Source organism: Carya illinoinensis, chromosome 7 (assembly GCF_018687715.1).
Source record: "Carya illinoinensis cultivar Pawnee chromosome 7, C.illinoinensisPawnee_v1, whole genome shotgun sequence".
Taxonomy (NCBI): domain Eukaryota; kingdom Viridiplantae; phylum Streptophyta; class Magnoliopsida; order Fagales; family Juglandaceae; genus Carya; species Carya illinoinensis.
This window is the reverse complement of record NC_056758.1, coordinates 43,768,267-43,791,598: the sequence shown is the minus strand read 5'-3', so window position 1 is coordinate 43,791,598 and position 23,332 is coordinate 43,768,267. Positions and strand designations below refer to the sequence as shown.

The 23,332-nt window shown below is 37.2% G+C and overlaps 4 protein-coding genes across 9 annotated transcripts; 2 read left to right on the top strand and 2 right to left on the bottom strand.

The window, feature by feature from the left end:
• The first annotated feature begins 200 nt into the window (after nt 1–200).
• LOC122315696 (receptor protein-tyrosine kinase CEPR2) lies at nt 201–5,107 on the top strand. Of its 3 annotated transcripts, none has more exons than XM_043131789.1 (4): nt 201–388; nt 499–589; nt 1,124–3,882; nt 4,496–5,107. In XM_043131789.1, exons 3-4 carry the CDS (start codon nt 1,326–1,328, stop codon nt 4,864–4,866), a joined length of 2,928 nt encoding a protein of 975 aa, XP_042987723.1. In that variant the 5' UTR covers nt 201–388; nt 499–589; nt 1,124–1,325; the 3' UTR covers nt 4,867–5,107. The 3 variants fall into 3 exon arrangements, with proteins under 3 accessions (XP_042987723.1, XP_042987722.1, XP_042987721.1); XM_043131788.1 differs by having other exon boundaries at nt 461–589; XM_043131787.1 differs by having other exon boundaries at nt 201–589.
• A 1,302-nt stretch (nt 5,108–6,409) lies between these two features.
• LOC122317379 (serine/threonine-protein kinase-like protein CCR4) lies at nt 6,410–9,278 on the top strand. Its single transcript, XM_043134446.1, has one exon. The coding sequence runs from the start codon at nt 6,723–6,725 to the stop codon at nt 9,048–9,050; it is 2,328 nt and encodes a 775-aa protein (XP_042990380.1). The 5' UTR covers nt 6,410–6,722; the 3' UTR covers nt 9,051–9,278.
• A 1,296-nt stretch (nt 9,279–10,574) lies between these two features.
• On the bottom strand, nt 10,575–16,904 carry LOC122317222 (adenylate kinase, chloroplastic). Of its 2 annotated transcripts, none has more exons than XM_043134194.1 (7): nt 16,607–16,904; nt 16,370–16,468; nt 12,772–12,900; nt 12,566–12,691; nt 12,093–12,239; nt 11,820–11,894; nt 10,575–10,942 (listed from the first exon to the last, which is right to left on the bottom strand). In XM_043134194.1, the coding sequence occupies exons 1-7, from the start codon at nt 16,829–16,831 to the stop codon at nt 10,829–10,831; spliced, it is 915 nt and encodes a 304-aa protein (XP_042990128.1). In that variant the 5' UTR covers nt 16,832–16,904; the 3' UTR covers nt 10,575–10,828. The 2 variants fall into 2 exon arrangements, with proteins under 2 accessions (XP_042990128.1, XP_042990127.1); XM_043134193.1 differs by having other exon boundaries at nt 12,566–12,700; nt 16,607–16,903.
• Nucleotides 16,905–18,107: 1,203 nt separating this feature from the next.
• Nucleotides 18,108–23,234, bottom strand: LOC122317277 (F-box/kelch-repeat protein At3g23880-like). 3 transcript variants are annotated; one of them, XM_043134268.1, is made up of 3 exons: nt 22,943–23,234; nt 21,233–21,344; nt 18,108–19,587 (listed from the first exon to the last, which is right to left on the bottom strand). In XM_043134268.1, the coding sequence occupies exon 3, from the start codon at nt 19,552–19,554 to the stop codon at nt 18,298–18,300; it is 1,257 nt and encodes a 418-aa protein (XP_042990202.1). In that variant the 5' UTR covers nt 19,555–19,587; nt 21,233–21,344; nt 22,943–23,234; the 3' UTR covers nt 18,108–18,297. The 3 variants fall into 3 exon arrangements, with proteins under 3 accessions (XP_042990202.1, XP_042990201.1, XP_042990200.1); XM_043134267.1 differs by having other exon boundaries at nt 18,108–19,630; nt 22,887–23,231; XM_043134266.1 differs by having other exon boundaries at nt 18,108–19,630; nt 22,943–23,231.
• Nucleotides 23,235–23,332: the final 98 nt, after the last annotated feature.

Here is a 23,332-nt window from a genome sequence, read left to right as displayed (position 1 = left end):
TAAAAAATATTACTAATAAAATAAAATAAAACTTTTTCCGAATCAAAGGAAATATTCTATCCGATCTCCAAAATATCCAAAGTAACCGAAAATTAAGCAATATATTTATTTTTAATTTCCTTCTAGAAACAACAAGGCCGTTTAATTTGTTCGCTTTTCGCTGTTATCGAGGTGGTGGGGATGTAAGTAAAACGCCAGAAAACCTTACCAAAGCATTTTTGTATTTGTCTCCACTCCATCGTTTCGTGGCCCTATGGCCTACACCCCACTGGCCATTGCTTATCACGTACCCTCTCTGCTCAGTACCGCTCTTTTTTCTGCCATGTTTTGTTTTTCTTCCTTACGGACTTCTCATCGTTGGCCATTTTGAAAGCTGTGGCCTGGAGCTGTACGTCACAGAGTTTCCCAGATCAATCTTCTAGTTTATAAATTCTGTTTTGAGTAATTAATTTCGTTTCAGGAGGAATCTCTCTCCATTGAATTGTGAAACCGAAGCAGCAAGCAGTTGTTGGACTTGGAAAACATGCATGGAGGAAGCAGATCAGATTTGAGCTGCGGCCTTTTGGTTCTCGCATCTATCAAATTTCAGGTTAAATGGTTACATACACAATCAAATTCCTTCCAACTTCCTCGCAGATATCTGCTTGTTTTCTCTTTCTCTCCCTCGAATCTTTGATTCAAGTTGTTTTCCTTTCTTTATGGTATAGTTCAAAAAGTAGACAAAAAGAACGGGTAATTCACAAAGTTGGTTGGGTGTTAGATTTGGAATGCTTGAAGGTAATTCAGAAAGTTGGGGGATGGAAAATGTTGGATTTAGAATTGGTAATTACATGGGTATCGTTGGAATATGGATCTGTTTTACTTTTACTTACTCACTTTATGCAAATTTTAAAAGATACGAGAGTAACTTTGAAGTACGGTTTGATTATTTCATTACAACTTACGCCACTCATCCACAGCTACAAACACAAACAAAATTGACGTTTTAACGTCAGCTTTCTATCTTTCTTGCTCGCTCTTATGATCTGTTGATTAACTTCAACGCTCTGAACAGTTTATTTTATTTTATTTTATAATTATAATAATAATAATCGGCTCAATTATTTCATTTGTGAACGTTCAGCTGTTCCCAAGATGGTGACCAATCGGGTACTAATGGCGTTTCATGCTCACACCCCCCCACTACGTATAGTAGTACTACATCACCAGGCAGATTAGATCCATTCCACCCCCCCCCCCCCCCCCCCTCCCCCCCCCAAAACACCCACCCTCCTTTTTTTCTTTTTTCTTTTTTAATTACCATTTGGCCCTTGCTCTTTTCCCCAATGGCCACAACTACCCCCTTTCCCTCCCTCCGGTTCCCAACCCTCCTGTTCTTCCTCTTCTTTTCCCTTTTCCCGCCCTGTACGCCCCTAATGGCCGAATCCGAAGCCCTCCTCCGTTGGAAAGACCAGCTCAATGACCCCCACCATTGCTTGCAATCCTGGAAAGCTTCAGACTCTCCCTGTGAGTTCTCCGGAATTAAGTGCCACCCGGTTTCCGGTAGAGTCACCGAAATCTCTCTTGAAAGTAAGTCTCTTTCGGGAGTGATCTCGCCTCTTATTTCTGTCCTCAAGAGCCTGACTGTACTCTCGTTGCCGTCCAATAACATCTCCGGAAAGCTTCCTTTGGAACTGAGTAACTGCAGCAACCTTAGAGTGTTGAATGTCACCGAAAACAACATGATCGGACGTATTCCCGACCTCTCCGGGCTAAGAAGCTTGGAGATTCTCGATCTTTCACTAAACTACTTTTCGGGTTCCTTGCCAAGTTGGGTGGGGAATTTAACCGGACTGATTTCCCTAGGGCTCGGTGAGAATGAATTCGACGAGGGTGAAATTCCTGAGACTCTTGGGAATTTGAAGAAATTGACTTGGTTATATCTGGGGGGTGCTAACTTGAAGGGAGACATTCCAGAGTCTATTTTCGAGCTCAAGGAGCTGGAGACGCTTGATGTATCGAGTAACAAGATCTCCGGGAACTTCCCCGAGTCGATTGTCAAATTAAAGAAACTGAACAAGATCGAGCTCTTCGATAACAATTTGGCCGGAGAAATCCCACGAGAGCTTGCCAACCTGACCTTTCTGAGGGAATTCGATGCTTCTTCCAACAGGATCCATGGGAAGTTGCCCAATGAAATTGGGAGTCTAAAAAATTTGGTGGTTTTCCATATTTATAAGAACAACTTTTCCGGGGAATTCCCTACAGGATTTGGAGATATGCAGCATCTTGTTGCGTTCTCAATCTATGGTAACAGCTTTACCGGGGAGTTTCCTGTGGATTTTGGCCGGTTTTCACCGTTGGACAGCATCGACATATCCGAGAATAAGTTTTCGGGTGGTTTCCCCAAGTTCTTGTGTGAAAACAGAAAGCTAAGGTTCTTACTTGCTTTGGGAAATGAGTTTTCCGGAGAATTGCCAGAGTCTTACGCTGAGTGTAAGTCTCTACAGAGGTTGAGAATCAATATGAACCGCTTGTCTGGCAAAGTTCCCGATGGGGTTTGGGCACTTCCATACGTAAGAATGATTGATTTTGGTGATAACAATTTTAGTGGAGGCATGTCCGCCCAGATCAGGTTTTCTGCTAGCTTGAGTCAGTTGGTTTTATTGAACAATAAGTTTTCAGGTGAGCTTCCACCAGAACTTGGCAAGCTGAGGAACTTAGAGAGGCTTCATTTGAGCAGTAATAACTTCACTGGTGAAATACCTTCTGAAATCGGTGCTCTGCTGCAATTATCATCTTTGCACTTGGAAAAGAATTCTTTGACAGGATCAATACCCCCTGAACTGGGTAACTGTGTGAGGCTTGTTGACTTGAATCTTGCCTTAAATGCTTTGACAGGAAATATACCAGAAACATTTTCTTCAATGACCTCGTTGAACTCTCTGAATCTTTCGAGAAATGAACTTACAGGTTTGATTCCTGAAAACTTGGAGAAACTGAGGTTAAGCTCCATTGATTTGTCTGAAAACCAGCTATCGGGAAGGGTTCCATCTGATCTTTTGACCATGGGTGGAGACGTAGCATATCTTGGAAACAAGGGACTCTGTGTTAACCAAAATTCTAAAATCAGTTCAAGCATAAATGTTTGTACTAATCACCATAGTCAAAGAGGGTTCTTTGCAGGTAAATTCGTTCTGTTATGTGTTATAGCATCCACCTTGGTTGTCCTATTAGCTGGATTATTGCTTGTAAGTTATAAGAACTTCAAGCTTAGTGAGGCTGATATGGAAAATGAGTTGGAAGGGGAGAAGAAAGAAGATCCTAAATGGAAACTTGCATCTTTCCATCAAGTAGATATCAATGCTGATGAAATATGTGATCTGGAAGAAGAAAATTTGATTGGAAGTGGTGCTACAGGAAAAGTTTATCGACTGGATTTGAAGAAAAATGGAAGTACAGTGGCTGTAAAGCAACTATGGAAAGGAGATGGCGTGAAGATTTTGGAAGCAGAAATGGAGATTCTGGGAAAAATCAGGCACAGAAATATACTGAAGCTTTATGCATCTCTACTAAAAGGAGGCTCAAGTTTTCTGGTATTTGAGTACATGGAAAATGGTAATCTGTTTCAAGCTCTTCACAGAGACATCAAAGTTGGGCAGCCAGAATTGGATTGGTACCAGCGGTATCAAATTTGTTTGGGAGCTGCAAAGGGGATTGCATATCTGCATCATGATTGTTCACCACCTATCATTCATAGGGATATAAAATCAAGCAACATTTTACTTAACGAGGATTATGAGCCAAAAATTGCCGACTTTGGGGTTGCAAAGGTTGCTGAGAAGTCTCATAAAGGGTCTGATTATAGCTGTTTTGCTGGCACTCACGGCTATATTGCTCCTGGTGGGTTTCAAAACTTCTTTTATTTTCTTTTTTCATGCATCGATAAATAAACCATGAATGATATTCATTAAGCCCTCATGTTGGCGGTTATCTGTCTCCTAGCCATAGGACCTTAATATTTCATGAAAGGATCTTGTGTGGTTTTGGAAGTATTTAGCAGGAAACGTGGATATGAATCTTGGGTAACATTTTCAGAACTAGTTAGTATTAACTGCTCTTTGTTGAGAATGTAATTTTGATGGTTGCTTCTTAGTTCTTATGGAGCTTCTATTTGAAAACCCGCACTAAGATATGTCCCACCAGAATATGGTTTCTGCAGTGTAACTGAATTGTAGAGATAGGTGTCTGCTTAAGTTAAAAGAATGTGTTGATTCCTTCGAGTTATCTATCGTTATGTCTATATTACCCCCTGCCCCTGCCCCAAAGAAAAAGGAAAAAGTTATTAAAGTAAGGGAAATTGGTTATGATAACCTGATGATAATTCTAATTTTGTAAACATGGCTGAGGTTTTCTTTGTGACTAATGAAAAAGGTTTTTATATAAATCCATTGTCCTTTTGGGAATTGCGATTGTCTATTGTTACTAATGTCTAGACTCCAATTTTACTATGCAGAGCTGGCATATAGTCTTAAAGTCACTGAAAAGAGTGATGTATATAGCTTTGGCGTGGTGCTGCTAGAACTAATTACAGGGAGAAGACCTGTTGAAGAGGAATATGGAGAAGGAAAAGATATTGTTTATTGGGTTTTAAATCATCTCAATGACCGTGAAAGTGTTCTCAGGGTTCTGGATGATAAAGTGGCAACTCATTCTGTCCAAGATGACATGATTAAGGTCTTGAAGGTTGCAGTCCTTTGTACTACTAAGCTTCCATCCGTTCGCCCTAGTATGAGGGAGGTGGTCAAAAGGCTTATTGATGCCGATCCTTGCGCTTTCAAGTCCCCAAAACACGATTCTGACAAAAACAGCAAGTTTTTCCTCTAGTCATATTTGCTTTCAGGAATAGCTGAGGTTCAAAAACTTGCAAATCTTAGGACTTTCCGCAAGTGTTGGCCAAATTGTAGTTCCTATGATTATGATAAGAGCTCCAAGGGTAAGTATCAGACGAAATGGCGTTGGTTGCTGTAATTTGATGCGGAGCTTATTGCTGGTTTTGTATATGCAATGTAATATTTTGATTCAGGAATAATTTTGGCTATGAAAGGCACAAGAATCATTTCAAGCAGACTTGATTCAATGTTACTTGGAAATCAACTACTTGGTATTTAAAAATACCAAAATTTCCCCGTCATCAGATTTTATCATTACTGTGTGAACGGTAATTGCTGATGTGGAATGTACAGATTATATATTGGTCTCGAGAAACCAAACTTTATAGAGCAGCAAAACATGAACATTAGGGGCCAGGGAAGGACTTAGAATGTTTGTTATTTGTTCTTTAGATGTAGTAGCTCGACTAAAAAACAGGGAATCAGCTTAACCACTCTGGATTGAAATCCAGACAAAAAGTTTCAGACCACACACCATGGAACTAAAAATTGTCGTACTCGGGTTCATAAAAATATCATTTTACTGAGATGAATCTACTTATTTATTAAATAAAGTAGTTCTTACTTGGGGAAAAAACATATAATTGGTTGCTCTTATGGCGATGATTACCAATTTGTGATAGCACCTCCAGTCATATCACAGCATACGTGGATAATGGACTTTAGATGTATAAATCATGATTCCATAATGGACTCAGCTGACTTCAACTTGTATTTTGGTGTAGATAAAAATAATAATACATAAGAAGGGTCAAATATATATATATATGAAAGTCGTTAATCACTGATGATGCAATTGCAGAGAAATTACACAAAGCATAGGATGAGATTTTATTTTACAAAAATTCTATGTGGAGTCATTTTTGTGCACTCTTTTGTGCACTCCAGTGATATGATTGGTTGGATATTAGAAAAAAATTAATCCAGCCAATCATATTAGTGAAGTGCGTAGAGAGTACGCAAAAGTGACTGTATGTAACATTGCTCTTTATTTTATTAGGCTTTTGTGGGTCCCGAGTCCTGACATATAGATCTATCTACTCCAAGTTGGATTTACCAATGACAAAAAGAAAAGGAAATAAGGTGATCAAATCTCTTATAATGGGTTAATAAAGTTAAATTTTAGCTAAAGAATAATTTAAATGTAAAATAAAATATTATAATAGGCTCAATAAATGAATATTGAATTTAACCTTTAGCTATATGACTAGTTAAATTTATTGAGTGAAAGAGACTAGCCAAAGTTTAAAATTAATATTTTAATAGAATAGTAAAAGATTTATTGAACTTATTATTTGATATTGTAAAAAATGACTAGTTAAAATTTATAAAAATAAATTTTTTAATTAAATTTTAACTCAAATTTTAATGAGTAGCAGGCTACTGCTAATACTTCGAGTGAACGAACAACGCAACTGTGCCTGCTCAGCGCTAAAATCATCTTCTCGACCTAATTTTGAAAGGAAGGTTAGGACTTAAGGCTTTGGATTAATGACAAGTGTTTTGTAGCTTTCAGCTCTCCTTGGGGTTAACGACTAAACGGTCCACTTCTCTAACTACAAACTTTTCAGATGACTTACTTGGTCTTTGGTCCTCACAAACCCTCCCTAAAGAAACCGCGTTTTCCTTCGCTCTCTATTTGCCGCCCGCCTCCACCCCCTCCCCTTCTAAACTCCTATACACCCTTCAAATTGGCCGAGAACCTCATACTCCTTCCATCACATTTTCTCATTTTCCATCTCACCTCTTCCTTACCCACCATGATATTATCAAGACTTGCCCATCATTTCTATGGCTTTCTTCTTTAACAACTCCAACTTTATCCTGCTCTTAACCGTCTCCTTATCCTTGGTTTCTTGTATTCCGTTCGTTTATTCACTCTCCCCTGTATCGATTTCTGAGACTTCTGATCAAACATTGATCTGTGCAATAACTACGCCCCCTAACCAGCCAGTTTTCCACCTTAACTGTACTAGTTTCCCTCCAGGAAAAGGAATTCGAATCCCCGAGAATCCCAACGAGTCATTTTCTGGCATAGTCGCTGGAGACGGGTTTTTCTGCGCTTTGAGGCCGCCATCTTCCTCATCCACATCGATCGTGCGTTGTTGGAGGTTCTCTACCGATGGTACTGTGTACTCCAAGCGTATCTATCGTGGCCCGGTTCTCAAAGAACTTGATGCTGGGAATTATCACATTTGTGGCCTTGTAAACGAGACCAGTCGCCTAGAATGCTGGCAGTGGCCCGGATTCTCTCCGAGTATCGATCATAAATTTTCAAGCATTGCAGTGGGTGAGAATTTTGTATGTGGGTTATCGCAATTTCACAAGATTAATTGCTCTGGGAGCAATAGTGCTAATAAAGTTGTTGGCAAGGAACCTAGCGGGAAGTATAGCTTGGTTTCTGCTGGGTTCAGGCATGCTTGTGCCATCCATTTGGACAACAGTAGCTTGTATTGCTGGGGAGATCTAAATATGGTGGGCGAGGAACCTCGGGGGGAGTTCACATCATTGGCTTTGGGAGAGAACCGTGGTTGCGCTCTTAAGCTTGATGGAAGAGTTGTTTGCTGGGGCGAACAAGATTTCAGTCTGCCAGAAAACTTGCAGCTGACCTATTTCACCTCGATTGAAGCAAAGCGCAGCGTTTTCTGTGGAGTTGCATCAAAAGACTTGGGCCTTTATTGTTGGGGTAATGATAATCTTGACTCAAAGTTCCCGGTGTTTGAGCGCGTCTTGCCAGGGCCGTGTAGAAGTGAATGTCCATGCAGTCCATTGGTAGGGTCTTCCTTAATTTGTGGTCAACAAATGATCTGCGAGCGTTGTGCAAGGAGAAATTACCCTTCACTACCGCCATGGGCTCCATCACCGCTACCTGGAGAGGAAACCGGAAGCACTGGTTGGGATGACAAGATGGTGGCTTTCCTAGTGGTGGGGTGCGTGGGGTCGTCGGCTCTTTTACTAGTCTGTTGTTTCTTTCTGTTCAGATATTGCAAAGGTAAAGGCTGCCGAGTCCATGACTCAGGCCGATTGGACGAGACAGGAACCACAGCTGAGGCTGGTGATCAACCAGCTGCAGCACCACCAGGCCCAGCACCCGTTCTGGAGAAGCGGTTGAGCCACTTGATTAGCTTGGGAAATGGTGGAGGCCAATTGGAGGAATTCTCTTTGCAAACACTACTTGAAGCCACAAATAACTTCTCTGAAGACCACAAGATTGGAACGGGGAGCTTCGGTTCCGTCTACCACGCGGCTCTAGATGATGGCCGAGAAGTGGCTATCAAGCGCGCTGAGATATCAATGTCTTCAACGACTTCACCGTATGCCACAAAGCGCGAGGATGACAAAGACAATGCTTTCCTAAACGAGCTTGAAGCCTTGTCCCGCCTCCACCACAAGAACCTCGTCCGCCTATATGGGTTTTGTGAAGATAGCAACGAGCGCGTATTGGTCTACGAGTACATGCACAATGGAACCCTCAATGACCACCTGCACAGGCTCCAAAGCTCTCCTCTAGTCTCATGGGCTGCACGCATTAAGGTCGCGCTAGACGCAGCTAGGGGGATTGAGTACCTACACGTGTATGCGGTTCCACCAATCATACACCGCGACATCAAGTCCTCCAACATATTGTTGGATGCCACGTGGACTGCCAAGGTGTCCGATTTTGGCCTATCATTGATGGGCCCTGTAGGAGAGGAGTCGCACCTTTCGCTTCGTGCGGCCGGCACAGTTGGCTATATGGACCCCGAGTACTATAGACTACAAAAATTGACTACCAAGAGTGATGTCTATAGTTTTGGAATAGTATTATTAGAAATGTTGTCAGGGTACAAGGCAATTCATAAAAACGAGAATAGAGTGCCACGCAATATAGTTGATTTTGTAGTACCCTACATTACTCAAGATGAAATTCATAGGGTTTTGGACCCCAAAGTGCCGCCGCCTACACCATTTGAAATTGAGGCAGTGGCATATGTTGGGTATCTAGCTGCAGATTGCGTTGAATCAGAAGGTCGAGATCGACCATCAATGACCGAGATTGTAAGCATATTAGAAAGAGCCTTGGCTGCATGTTTAGCGCCCCCAGCACTTTCTCGATCTACAACTGGGTCTTCTACGTAATAGTTTTGCACGGATACCATGAAATAGTCCCATTATGTGGAGCAACACATTTTTTTATTTGGCTGTTTACTTTTCTGATACATGGCATTGTACCTCCTCCCCTCTTTCTCAATTGTTAATTGGGCAGAGAATTAGTGTTGTTTAGAGAAGGAGTTGAGAGAGATAAAAGTTGAAAGTTGAATAAAATATTATTAAAATATTAATTTTTTAATATTATTATTGTTTTGAGATTTGAAAATGTTTGAATTGTTTATTATATTTTATATATAAATTTAAAAAAATTATAATAATAAAAGAATATGAGATGAAATGAAATACTTTTCTGAAACTTAAATATTTGTAATAAAGTAACTAATACGAAAGGAGAATTGAACATTCTTACTTTTCAACTCACTTATTGTTTCTTGGTTTGTTCAATCAAGACTTTTTCCCCCCTTTCAAATTAAGCTTTGAATTTCATTATTCAAAGACAAGGTCAAATAGGTGGAAAATTTTGAAATGGAAGTCTCCAGATGGACCAAATCACATGGCAGGAAGCTTTCCAAGAAGCCCACTTCAGGTTCAACTATTAAAAGTGTGGGACTTTAACCAAAATATGAGGACAGGGTATCTCTTTGTTGCGAAGGTCTTTCTTTGTAAAGTTTTCCTTTTTTTTTTTTTTAATCATCGCTAATAATGTTCAAGGCAAGACTTTTGCCGTTTGTTGTTCGAGATTTTTATAGCATAAAAGACTTTTAGGGAAGGTTTGGAGGTAGAGATAAGAATTTTGAGTTTGAAATGAGAGTTTAAAATATTAGTTTTAGTAATATTATTGTATTGAAATTTAAAAAAGTTGTATTGAGATTTGAAAAAATTGAATTATTTATTATATTTTGTATGAGAATTTGAGAAAGGTGTAATGATGAGATGAGAATTTTGAATTTAAAATGAGAATTTTAGACTTTTTATTTCTTGTACAAGAGAACTCAAACATCACGAAATTTAAAAAGTTTGAACCGCATGCTTCCTAAATATTGCAAGCTGCGAATTTCCACGGGATTGATCTTTTGCCATTAGGGCCACTATGCCAATGTATCAGACACGATCATAAGTATCGGTTCGAGATTACAAAACAAAATGAGAGGATAGAGACCCTGATAACACCTCTTTGAAAGTTGAAACAATTAGAGCCCATAAATTTAACATAGATTTAATAGGAAATGGTGGGTTTTTTCTTAATCAAACAGCCGAAAAAAAACAGAGCCAAATTGCCACCTGAATCTCTTATGGAGTTTCTCACAAGCTTCAACTACATGTGACCAAGCAGCGCTGCAGCAGGGGTATACTGTTTCTAGTATTTTCTTTTTTAATCGTCCAATTTATCAAAACTAGATTTTGCTTTCTGAACCAAACCACCACCACCACTACCAGGCACACCAGTCCTTAATTACACCTACCACCACTTGCTCTTTGACTATCAACAACGAAAGTTACAAAATACCCAATTTAGTGGGAGCGAATCATATGTTAAAAGTGCTAAGCAGCTTAACTCATTAACTCGGCTCTTAATCATTTAATAAAGAGTTGGATCCAATAATATCGCGTTGAGCTCCTGTTGTTGCATTACATTGACCGAAATAAAAAAATAAAATAAAAAAACTCGTGATTATTAAAGCACTAATATTCATCCAAACATCGTTATCGCATTATTCCTTTCCAAAAGCCCTTATGATTTAATTCCTTCAAGGTACAAGCCATTTTACAGAAACCTGCCCAAGTGAGGCCCGACTATTCTGCTTCTATGCCTTGTTTGCCGCCAAAGATCCTGAACCAGCCTTCCTTTGCTCAAGAAGTTCATCCAGCACACTATCAATTTTGGCAAACACATCATTCTTGGAAAGGTTACCATTGACCTGGAACAAAACAAAAAGGCCTCCCAGTTGGATTCTATTGAATAAAAATCATATATACTACATGATAAGCACAACGTTAATAGAAATTTTCCTCCATAAAAATTCACACAAACATTTGTTTTCCAGCCGGAGGATTTCTTGGACAGCAGACCATCCCAAGAAAATCACCACTTACTTTGTCTTGCAGGGAATGACAATCCAAGCACGGTGCTTTATTGCCTCTAGTTTGGCATACTGGGGGTAAAATGAAAAGGGAACTGTCTGCTCTCAGTGGAAAGCAGTAAGCAAAAAGAAAGGAAGGATAGCCAAACTACCTGCAAACTATGAAGTCACCAAAAGCTTGGTAAGACCCTTTCATAAATCGGATACTGTAGACTTTCCATGAGATTGAGGCCAGGGGGCAACCCATAAATTTAACTAGTTGAATCCACACTAATGGTGGCAACAAGCCTTTCAGGCGCTCAACTCTATCTTGCAAACTCAAAGCAGTTTATGTATGTAATTGTCCCTTATGTCCTTTTTTTATCGCTTGGCTTTCAAGTTCATGGGTGAAAACATCTCTTTTGGGAAATATCTGTGTTGTTGAGTATCTCAGCATTGACAACCCAATCACATTCCCCACACACAAACACACACACAGGCACTTACAAACACAAAGAACTATGCTACATAACAAGGTAACTAAGAACCGCAATGGAGGAGAAGTTAAAATGTCATTCAAGATAAGGAGCAGTCAGCCATTGCTGCTACCATTGATACAAAATCGCTACTTCATATCCTACTTGCTTCGCCCTCATACTGTCCCATATGCAATGCATTATGCCACACACACACACACACATATGAGAAAGAAGAGCAGAGGCTTTCTGTCACATGCCTTCACTGTTATGTCTTTATACATTGATAGCACTGCCTCGACATTCTGATGATGAGTGCGCAACCGCAATTTCACCTAAATCAGGCAACAAAACAAATGGTCATTAAACACTCACAGCTATCCAAAATGCCAGGAGATGAGCACAAACCAAGATTGCGAATAACAACTTAAAAAATGAAGATAAATGATAAAATAGAAGCATACAACTCCTGAAGAACCCACAATTTCTTTGAAGTTGAAGTGCTAAAACTAGGGAGATGGTTTATAATATACCTTTTCTTCGGTATCATCAAATCGCTGGGTAAGCCTGGCAGCAATTTCTTCAGTTTCAGGGGGAGAATACTTCAAGTGGTAAATCTTCCCAGTAACAGGATCTAATCTTCGTCCAACGACTCTCTCAACAAGAGTATCTTCAGCAACCTGAAGATACAGGTGGGCATGTTTAATTAGCAATGTGGAAAGCACACACTTAAATTCCATATTGACCAAATATCAATTTGCAAAGGGAGTTAAAGAAATAGCACACAAAATTTCGATCAAACTTCACATTGGCATATTGTATTATCATACAGAATCCCAAAGCTAATAAAAACATATGTAAACCAAAAAAATCAGCCAAAACAAGCATCAAGTTCATCTTTCTCTGTTATTTATATATATATATATATATATTTTGATAAGTTTCTCTTTGTTATTTATATTAATTGCTCATTACCATCTCAACAGCAATAAAAATAAAACCTTACGTCTAGGAGAATGAAAAGATCTGGCTCAAACCCAAATTCTTTAAGAGCAGTTGCTTGTGATAAGCTCCTTGGGTAACCATCCAAAAGCCAGCCATTTTCGTGAGCATCTGGCTGCAATAGACGCTCCTTCACCATCTACAGAATCAAAATTCAGGAATCACCAATGAAAGCAGGATTATATGTCAAGCTGAAATTCATTTCCCTACCATGACTACAATTTCATCGGGGACTAGTTGTCCCTTTTCCATGAATTGCTTTGCTCGCCTTCCATTTTCACTACCAGCTGCAACTTCTGCCCTGAGTAAATCGCCAGCAGCAACATGCACCAAGCCATACTGCATATAGGAGGATGACTTGATTCAATCTGTTCTTCTTCACGGGCAATTCCGAAATGAGAAATTCATGAAATATACCACTATTTACATGGAAAAGGACACTCAGTGATTGGGAGAAATAATAAAAATACAATGACCTAAAGACAGAATGTCAAACAGATGGGTGTCTTAAATTGCCTAGATAACGAATGATCAAATGTAATGTAGATGAGGTAATTATCTGTAACATACGAACCTAGAATTTAGGTTAATTCAGTTAGAAATTATTTAGTTATGTTCTGATTATATTTATTCTTTTTATTAATTACTTATTTATTAAATTATCTCTATGGTAAGATTTTAAGTAATTAGATTGCTACGACACGTTTTCTAGAAAGATTAGTAACGTCTAGTGCCTCGTATAGGTCACGAGCTACGACGTGAGATTTCAGAAGCAGCGCTAAGAGGTAAATAGTATGATCATATAAATGTACGCGTAATGTAAATATTATAATTGGGTATGCTAATATGATATGGTTTTGATGGTTATCTACATTGCGCTAAGAGCCAAGTCAAGGTTAGATTGTTTTCACGAACTTCTATGAATTACGATGATTTACATGAAAGTAAGCCTATATATATGTTATGCTTTTATGGATTGTTGATTAATGGATTGAATGTTACTAAAATCACATGGAATTCATGATATGATCATATAATAATTTAAGATAGGTATTCTATGAATTAAAATAGCCAAATCATGCATGCTTCATGTAGTACTTAGACCATATATGCCATGTATTGTTCATGCAATAACTTAAGTCAAGCATGCCATGTAATAAATAGCCAGATCATGTATGACATGTTCATTAGTTCTCAGATCATGCATGCCATGAAATGTCATAAAATGATTAAATCATGTTAGGCCATGTCATGCTATACTATACCATGTACAAGAATATATCATGTTATGCCATGCCATGTACAAGAATATGCCATGCTAGAAAAGTCTAAGAAGTCCAAGAAAATTATCATGCATCAAGAAAGATAAACATTTTAAGGTAACACGGACCCAATCATGTTTACCACAGTTATGCTAAGACGGTACCACGGACTCAAGCGTGGTTACCACAAGTTAAGTGAAACCCGGACTCAAGCGTGTTTCACTCCATGTCATGCAAGTTAAGTGAACATGGACCCAAGCATGTTTCACTTCATGTCAAGCAAGATGAGTGAAACACGGACCCAAGCGTGTTTCACTCCATGTCAAGCAAGATAAGTGAAACGCGGACTCAAGCATGTTTCACTCCATTTCAAGCAAGATAAGTGAAACACGGACCCAAGCGTGTTTCACTTCATGTTATGCAAGTTAAGGGAAACACGGACTCAAGCGTGTTTCACTACATGACAAGTTATGTGGTGCCATGGACTCAAGCGTGGTTCACCATGAAATAAGTACAATTCAAGATAAACAAGTTACTCATGCATTCACGCTTCATGTTTGCCATGATTATGAATGTTTCCGCTCATGTTAATCCATGAATGTTATATGAAAGTTATGATAAGGCTTTAAAAATCAAATTTATGCTAAGCTAGATAGTATTTTACGATATGATGTATTATTTACTGAGTATTCGACTCATTTTTTGTTGTTTGTCTTTTTGTTTTATACTATGTTGATTGCCACAGATGGTGATTATGATGATGCAGAGCTGGATGGCCAGGAGTAGATTTAGTATAAGGACTTAGAGATGAATAAATGTCTTTTACACAAGGATTAAGTTTCTTTTATGTCATTTCAATAACTAGTCTTGCTTAAGACTAGCTCATGTTTTGCTTTATTCAATTTCAAGTTTCAAAACTATTTATATCCTTTCAATTAAGTTTCTTTCAATAAATGAGGTATTTCAGAGTAATGAGTCTCTTTACCGGGCATTTTATCATGTTTGTTAGTAACGTCTCTATCCTACGGGAACGGGGTGTTACATTATCTCTTTCCCCATGAACCATTTGCTTTGAGTGTGTATCATGATGGAGAAAGGGCATAAATGTATTTGAAACATTGAATCTAAAGTGACAAAGCCTGTGAGCTAATCTTCTAGCTACAGATACCATTAACACAGACGGACAGACGGTTTAAACCAATGGCAGACCCACGTTCTCCCTAGATTTTATACATAATTATATAGATATAGAACATGGCCCCCCCAAAAAATTTATAATTTCCATATGCTCTCTAAAATTTTTTAAAATTTCAATATATCTAGAAATGTCCATCTCCAATTTTTTTTCTTATAGTCTCAAAATTTTGTTTAATTTCTATATATTATTTATTTTCAAGGATGTGACTCCTCCAAAATTAAAATTAAAACTAAGTTTAGGAGAAATAATAAGCTTATTAATATAGATCCCAAAGTTTTTTGATATACAATATTGGGCTTCTTAATATGGAATCCAAAGTGAAACTACAAGAAAAATTATTTAAGATCAATGATCTACATGAAAAATAGTTGAGAAATTTTATCCTCTAGACTTCATTAAGCAAGAAATGAATTTATTTAAACTTTCAATTATAGCATTATATGTTTAATGTGATATGAAAATATCTAGATTTTGCATGAAATCTGATAAAATAGCTTACATACTAGAACAAAAGATAACATTCTAAAAGATCCCTTGATAGTTTATATGAATAAAATAAATTTTAAATATTTTATTACAAAAATAATAATGGATGAATATTATTTCATGAAACATTATCGTTAGAATTTAAAACAAATATTAAGTTGTGTTTAGAATTTTATTTCTACATGTATGTAGCAAATTATCGAGATATAATTTTATATGTAGTTATGTTTTGATGATTTTTCAATCTCTTTTTAATTTACATAAGAGAAATGATTTTAGCAGTTTTAAGATGTGCAAATCTCGCTCAATCCTTTTGAAAAAAGTAGGTAAATTTTGGATCCACATGAAAAAATTATTTTTTAATAGTGGACCTTACTTTTTTTCAAATGGAATGCTTAGAGCTTGCATGCCCTACGACTGTATCTAGCATTACTTTTTACATAAATGTGTCGCACAATAAAAAAAGTAGGCCCTGCTCAACACAATTGCTGGTTCCGCCACTGGTTTAAACCATACAGCAGAACAATCTTTTAATTCTAGGCAATTAATACACCTAACAAAGCAACCTCTTTCACCCCAAAACAATCGGTATTCTATTTAGACATGGTTAGTTACCATCAAACAGATCACTATGGGAAAACTTAAGGATATGTTTGGTTTCAGAAAATTTAAAACTTCAATCAAGACATCTTTCAAACACCAAAAAAAAATAAAAAACTATTTCTCAAAAAAATATAATCATTTGCCTAAGATTCCGTGAAATAATATACCCCAAGACATACAATCTTACTTACCAAATAAACAAAATTTGAGGAAAAACAAAGAGAGTATACTGATGTAGGATTAAAAAAAAAAAGCTTACTTTTTGTGTGATGAGTTCGCATTGGGTTCCTTTGCCAGAAGCTGGAGCCCCAGATATCATAATTTTGAGAGGCTCTGGCTTATTAGCAGCTGCTACTATCTGCTCATGGTCATTAAAACATGATATCAATCCCACCTCAAGTTCATACAAATAGGCAGTTCCACCGAGCAACAATCACATCAATTAAACCAAATACACCAAAAAAGAATCACAGAATAATTATCAAGTAGAAGGTACCATGAAATTAGGAGCTTTTGACAACAAGGTTTCCCTAGGAGGAGAGACGGCTAGGGTTCTATCGTAACGGAGGGAGAGGCGTGAATTGTTCGAGGCGAATGACAAGTGTGAACTTTGAAGCTTGGGGGACTTAGAGCGATGGGAAGAAGTGGAGGCTGGGAGTGAAGCAAAGCAAGGCTGAGGATTTGGCTGTGTTGTCGCCGAGAAATTTACAATGCACGCCATTTGATAGCTTCCTCGGTCGCTCGCTCTCTTGCTCGCGCATCAACATATAGGCTAGATTTGGGTGTTTTGAAGTGCGGTATATTGTGAGCAGTAATTAAAAAATAAGTAAAAAATAATAATAGAATATTAAATATTAATAAATAATAAATAATAATAAAATATATTAAAAAGTGTTAAATATTACACAGCCATAATCTCCGTGTCTGGTGGTCCTACCCTAGCATTTTACTCTCTTTTTTTTCCCAAGCAACAATTTCTTTTCATTAATTGAACGTAACAAGATACACTAATCGTTTACCATTAACAACGTAGAAAAATATAAATAAAAAATGGATTTTGAGTATAAAAATCAAGCCTCTGTTCATCCTCACCTTCAAAGATTTAAAAGGAGAATTACTTTTTTAATTTATGAACTTTTATATCTTTTTGGTCTTTATTTCCATCTATATGTCATAGCAATAACGTCTAACCTTAACATAACAAGATTTGATCTACTCGTTGAGAGAGTATGATTCATACGTGAGGAGAGTGTTAAAAATATAATATAAATAATTAAATTTAAAGTAATATTATATAAAATCGTGGAGTATGTAAATACTGTACAATCATTTTAAAAAATAGTAAAATTCACGATTAAAAAATTAATTTTTTTCATTTAAATTCCATTTTAATTTATTTTTTTCAAATAGATTATACGACACTTACATAATTACAACTGCAAATATTATTTTTTTTAAATCTATATTTTTTCGTCAGATTAAGTTTTTGGATACAAGTCACAATTCCTTTTTTCTAGTACAAGAATTCAACCTAAATGATACCATGCTAAAATTGGTGCGTTTCCAAGTATTTGAAAGCTAGTTTGGTTACTATAAAACAATCTCATCTCATATTATCTCATATAATTATTATAATTTTTTTAAATTTGCATACAAAATATAATAAATAATTCAACTTTTTAAAATCTCAACAAAAAAATTATATTAAAGAATTATATTCAAATAATATTTTATTCAGCTTTCAACTCTTATCTCACTTCATCTCATCTCATTTCATCTGTGTAACCAAACAAAACTGCCAAAGAAGAATCTTGTTGTAGCACAATCCATACCAATCACTAGTTAGAACTATAATTCCCCATCAGCCGAGGAAATAAAATGGAGAGAAAATGAGTAGGACGGCGGGGATCAAGAGAAAAAAGAACATTTATCTTTATATATAAGAGGAGAATGGCTACTTATCATCCTCACAAGGCATACCAATAGGAGATGTCAAATACTTCAAGCCACCCACATTCATTGATAGAATACTTTTCAACCACTATATACGGTACAGGCATAACATTACAAAAGATGCAAAAGCATAAAGAAAACGTCGAGATGTGTCCTATTGTAGTGATTATATGGAAAACATGCCATAACTTTGCTAATTTGTTCCTCGGCAATTGTAGCTCGCCGGGAAACAAATCAGTTGCACAAATCCTGGCTTCCCTTCCGGCTAGACCAAGAAACAAGACTATTGACGTGAGGCAGAAACGAACATGACAATGGGAAGCGACCATTTTGCATCTCAATTCTTGTCATCACTTGAAGCTGGAAGTCATAAGCATAAAATGATCCATCTTCTTCCCTCTTAAAAATCATATCTCCTTTCATCCTCATACTGAAAAAGGGAAACATATCCATTATACATCCCATAGTAATACAATGTTGCTTGGTCCAGGCTTCACCCAAGCCCTTCAAGATCCAAATGTCTATTTGGTTCACTTCTTCATGAGTCACAAAACTTAAGAAACCACCCATCTCGACAATCCCATCATGAGTCCTGCAACTTTTTGGGAATGGTGTTGTATGAAACTTTTCCTCGTCCACATCCATAGACACTACGTAATCGCTATGATCAATATGAGGAACCCAGTGCATAGCTCCAATTGCTGAAACAGGCTCACAACCAAACCAGCTAACAAGTCCGAAAGAAGGTCCATTCACCCCACGCCATAATCTCGTACCAACAATTAAGGTCTCACAACCGATAAAACCTAACTCATCCTGAAACAAGTGTACTACTTTATATTCACCAGTAGCACTGCTTAATGCCATGCCATAAGATTCAACATGAGCAGGATATAAAGTACCCAGAGGAAGTGCAATCAACTTCCTAGTCACGGGATTCATTACTATTAGTCCTTTCTTCAGTTTGTTATCAAGCAAGATTAGACCATTGCAAGCAGCCCTGATATTTCCCAAGCAACTTATATTATATTCTCCTATTTTGCTCTTTCCATCATTAATTTCCAAGCACTGAATATAAGACTTTAAGGTGGGGCTCAAGTTTGGCAGCCCAAAAACAGGGACACATTCTGACTGAAGAGATTTCACCTCAACTGATATGGTATTTGGTTTCTCTGGTGGGATCGATGCCATAGGAGAAATGTACAAGCTCTCTCTTTTAATTGATGATAGAAAAATCAAAACAGACTCAGATTGACGGAGATGGGCATCAATAAAAATGGCACTATTAATTATGGTATACCATGCCTTACAAACAAACCTTGACCTTTGAAGAGAGTCAAGAGGAAGTCGAACAAGAATGTTTGAGATGCAATCTTTAGGAAGATAGGGGATTAGTGCCTCTTGTTGCTTCTTTTTCTCTTCCATTGACAATGTTCTCTCCTCCACTAACCTTAAAAAGCTTGCATTTTTGTTGCCTATTTCTTGGGCCATCGTCCCTTCTTAATCATCAAAACATGAGAACCGCTGCGCGCCGGGGGGTGTTCACATACACTATCAGTACCTTAACCTTACAGGAAATTGAAATTATATTAAATAAAGGAAAAAATGTAAACATATTCACCCATTGAAGAGTGCAGTAGAAAGACATTTAGAAATGATTATTTTGATTCTAAATTTCAGAGATTAAACAACTATGTAATCATAAAGAATGAAAATATAAGTCAATTAGGACTTGCGAATACCAACAGGAAAAGAAAATCACATTATTAGTGTCAGAAATACCCATTGATAATGAAAATATCAAACCACAGCTTGCACGTTCACTGTTGCCCCTACCAAGTTACTTACGATTTAATAGTGTCACTTTAGTAGCCATAAGTTCCTATTTACATTTATTTCCATGCACCCTTCTCTAAATGAAATTTATGCAGGAGAAATGATTTACCCACAAAGAGATCTCACAAAAGTAAATTTATAAGTTGATGTGACTTGATGTGATACATTAAATTGTAAAACTATTTTTATTGTAAAATATATCTAACGTATTATATGAAACCATATAAATTTGTGGGTTTACTTTTAGAGAAATGATATTTACAGTCGTGGAATACATAAGCGCCATGCAATCCCTTTGAAAAAAATGAGTAAGTACAGGACCCACATAAAAAAAAAAGTTTTTAATAGTGGTCCTAACTCTTTTTAAAAACGATTGCGTGGCGCTTGCGCATTCCACAATTATATGTAGCATTACTCAAATAATATTATGATTGGAAACTACTATCTTGTTTTTGGAGGGGTACCACTCAATGTCCTTACTTGTATGCCGTTTGTACCATCACAAGTAAAAATTTTAGAAAATATATACCAGGTAAATTTGAAGCCTATACACAAATTGGAATCAAATAATAACTTCATAATTTTCAGTTTGGCAAGCGTGTCCATTCATTTTTCTTATTAGCAGGTAAATCTCTGAACTAATCTACAGCAAAAAGACTAAGTGCTATTAGTCATTCAGCACTAACTAAATGTGACCTACTGTATTGATTTCCATAGGTTAAAGCAAGACATTTACAGTCATGGTAAAGAAAAGGATAAAAAACAAGATACATAAGAGAATCGACAAAGTGGATCTGGTCATAAATAGCAACAATAAGAAGTCACGTAATAAAATCACCTTTCCTTTACTAAGTTCATGACAAACGCACCAATGCAAGAATATTAAGTACATTTGATAGAGTCAAAACAGTAACGGATCTGAGAGACAATTTTATTCACGGATCTCAACTATGAAAAAGAGAAATCGATAAATGTTGAGTAATTGAGTTAGTCTTTTCTGATAATAATAGATTTTAATAAATAAAAGGGCATACCTTAATAAAATGCAAGTATAGAATAGAAATGTAGGAAAACAAAAATAATTGAAAATTGAGATCTAAATTTACACAGAACTCCAAGGAGTCAAAATGATGATACACTTTGTGTTTTGGGGGGGGGGGGGGGGGGGGGGGGGGGGGCAAGTTTTATCTAATGGTGGGTCAGAGAAAATTATGAAACAAATATACTAGAAGTGACATAAACTGAACTCATCCAAGTGGGAACCTTTAGTCATCATTGTATAGGATACTTTTACATGAGATTTAGAATACTTCAGGATACAAGAAGGCCTTACCCTTTTTCACCTCTTTGTGACAAGTACTCATTGAGGAGGGATTCTCAATTAATTTGGGATGAATAAACCTCAAGTGACACCAGATCTAGCCTTCTTTTGGGAAGCCCCTCACCTGCTCCAGCCCAAAAAATAAAAGTACAACTATCAGATGAGGGTAGATCAAATGTCACGTGGGCGTTGTTAGAAGACGTGTGCAGGTGTGAGTATATGTGTGGGATTTTCCTGGTTTCCATTCTTCTGAAGTGTCCAGCACAAATATCAATACCAATTCACATGGAAACAACTATAATGATGGAAAAAAAGAAAGAAAAAAAGAAAGAGAAAGGAACGATACGTAGTACCAAAGGCTTCATTTGCAACAGTGCTCCTAATGGAAACTACCGTCTACAATGTAATAAAAAGTTATAATTTAAGATTACAAAAGACACAGAAGTTCACCTATTCTGAGAAGACAAATGGTATCAGCAGCCGAAGATAATTTTTTAAAAATCAATTTTAGTAGCGGTCTTGAGCAAGATTAAAAAGGAAGGGGAATGGACTTTTCATACATGTGCAGAAATATATGCACGAACATTTGTGCAATTTTAGGGGAACGATCAAGCAGGCGCAAACGCCAATCATTTTAAAAAGGGTGTCTGTGTTCCAAGGCAACCGTGATGTCTGAAAATTACTAGTGACTAGAAACGTAATCTCCCTGCAAAAGCAGATAGCATGGAGCCTGGTATTTGTCGCAAATCCTAAGAACTTTTTTGTAAGTAAAAATTCTTAGACATTTTAAACTTACAGATACATATGTAAAAGAATTCAACCCTCGTAAAAATCTACAACGGGAAACTCTAATATTCACATATCCAGAATAATTTTAAAAATGAATCAGAACTTCATACTTGTGATCGTTGCAGCGATAACTTTTAATGATTAGAATTAGAATGATTGGTAATAAACAGCATAGAAGATTTTGGAGGCTTGGGAGCAGAACTTAACCGAAGCTCAATCACAATCTCAATCGAAAGATGGCAGATCCGAAATGTATGCCTAAAGATTAGACATAACCAGAAAGGAACAGGACAAAGGAATGCATTGACTTAAGATATCACTACAAGGATCCACATTTTTTTTTATCGGAATTACAGGACTTGTCTCAGAAAAATTTAATAGGCTACAATCAAAAGGAATGGATGTGGACTTCGAAAATCTTGGCTACCCATAAATTACATCACAGTTTCTGCCGAGACACACAGGTTTATGAAAGGCAAGCTTCTTCAAATCATCCTTCAATGTTGCGACACATTTCTTGTGCTTCTAGTCAATCAAACCACACCATTCTCATATTAGCAAGCAGTTCTTTGACACGGCCCATATAAAAGTTTCCCCTCCACAGTGGCTTGAACTTTTTTCCGCACTTGACAGAGACGAGGTTCGGACCGTTCGGTTAGGCTCTAGTTAAGCCACCCTATAGTCTACAGACATTGAACCTGATATTTTGATAATTTTTCGTTCATTCTTCTAATTTAAAAAGGCAAAAAACAGAGTAGCTGCGTAACAGACTCGATGAAATCTACTTCTTTTAGAGAGAGAGAGAGAGAGAGAGAGAGAGAGAGAGAGAGAGAGAGAGAGAGAGAAACAATCGGTAAGAAAATGAGAAGTACGAAACCTAAGTGATTGTCTGCTCAAACTTGAAGAATACGATCGAGCATGTTCATGTTCTACCTGATGATGTCCTGTGCCTTCTTTGCCTTGAATTCTGAGACTATGCGACGCATAAAGCAAACAAACAAGAAGCTCCGTCATTGTCCAAAGGCGATCCCTCCAATAACAAGGAGTATTGTTTCTTCATTGTTGGAGTATATTTCTTGGGACTTGGGAGAGAAGAGAGGGGGCTCGGAAGAAGGGTGACGAGGTTGACCGTGGAATTGTATTGACCTGTGCAATACAGATACTGCTTTTATCTGAGCGATCGGTCTCTGCCAGATTGAAATTTAAGAGCTCCTTCGATTCAATTTGGGTTTGAGGGCAATATCGGGCCCATTTCAATTTTCAAACGATAAAAGTCACTGAAATATTTATTTGCTTTGGGCCTTTTTGCTTTCCCAAATAACA

What these genes read in the sequence shown, in the direction of transcription:
- LOC122317222 (XM_043134193.1), bottom strand. Translation starts at nt 16,831, where the DNA reads ATGGCGTGCATTGTAAATTTCTCGGCGACAACACAGCCAAATCCTCAG. An exon ending in ATCTTTTCATTCTCCTAGAC is followed by an intron (nt 12,240 to 12,565) that starts GTAAGGTTTTAT and finishes CTGTATCTTCAG; the next exon opens with GTTGCTGAAGATACTCTTGT. An exon ending in TTGATGATACCGAAGAAAAG is followed by an intron (nt 11,895 to 12,092) that starts GTATATTATAAA and finishes TGCCTGATTTAG; the next exon opens with GTGAAATTGCGGTTGCGCAC.
- LOC122317379 (XM_043134446.1), top strand. Translation starts at nt 6,723, where the DNA reads ATGGCTTTCTTCTTTAACAACTCCAACTTTATCCTGCTCTTAACCGTC.
- LOC122315696 (XM_043131789.1), top strand. Translation starts at nt 1,326, where the DNA reads ATGGCCACAACTACCCCCTTTCCCTCCCTCCGGTTCCCAACCCTCCTG. An exon ending in TCACGGCTATATTGCTCCTG is followed by an intron (nt 3,883 to 4,495) that starts GTGGGTTTCAAA and finishes TTTACTATGCAG; the next exon opens with AGCTGGCATATAGTCTTAAA.
- LOC122317277 (XM_043134268.1), bottom strand. Translation starts at nt 19,554, where the DNA reads ATGGCCCAAGAAATAGGCAACAAAAATGCAAGCTTTTTAAGGTTAGTG.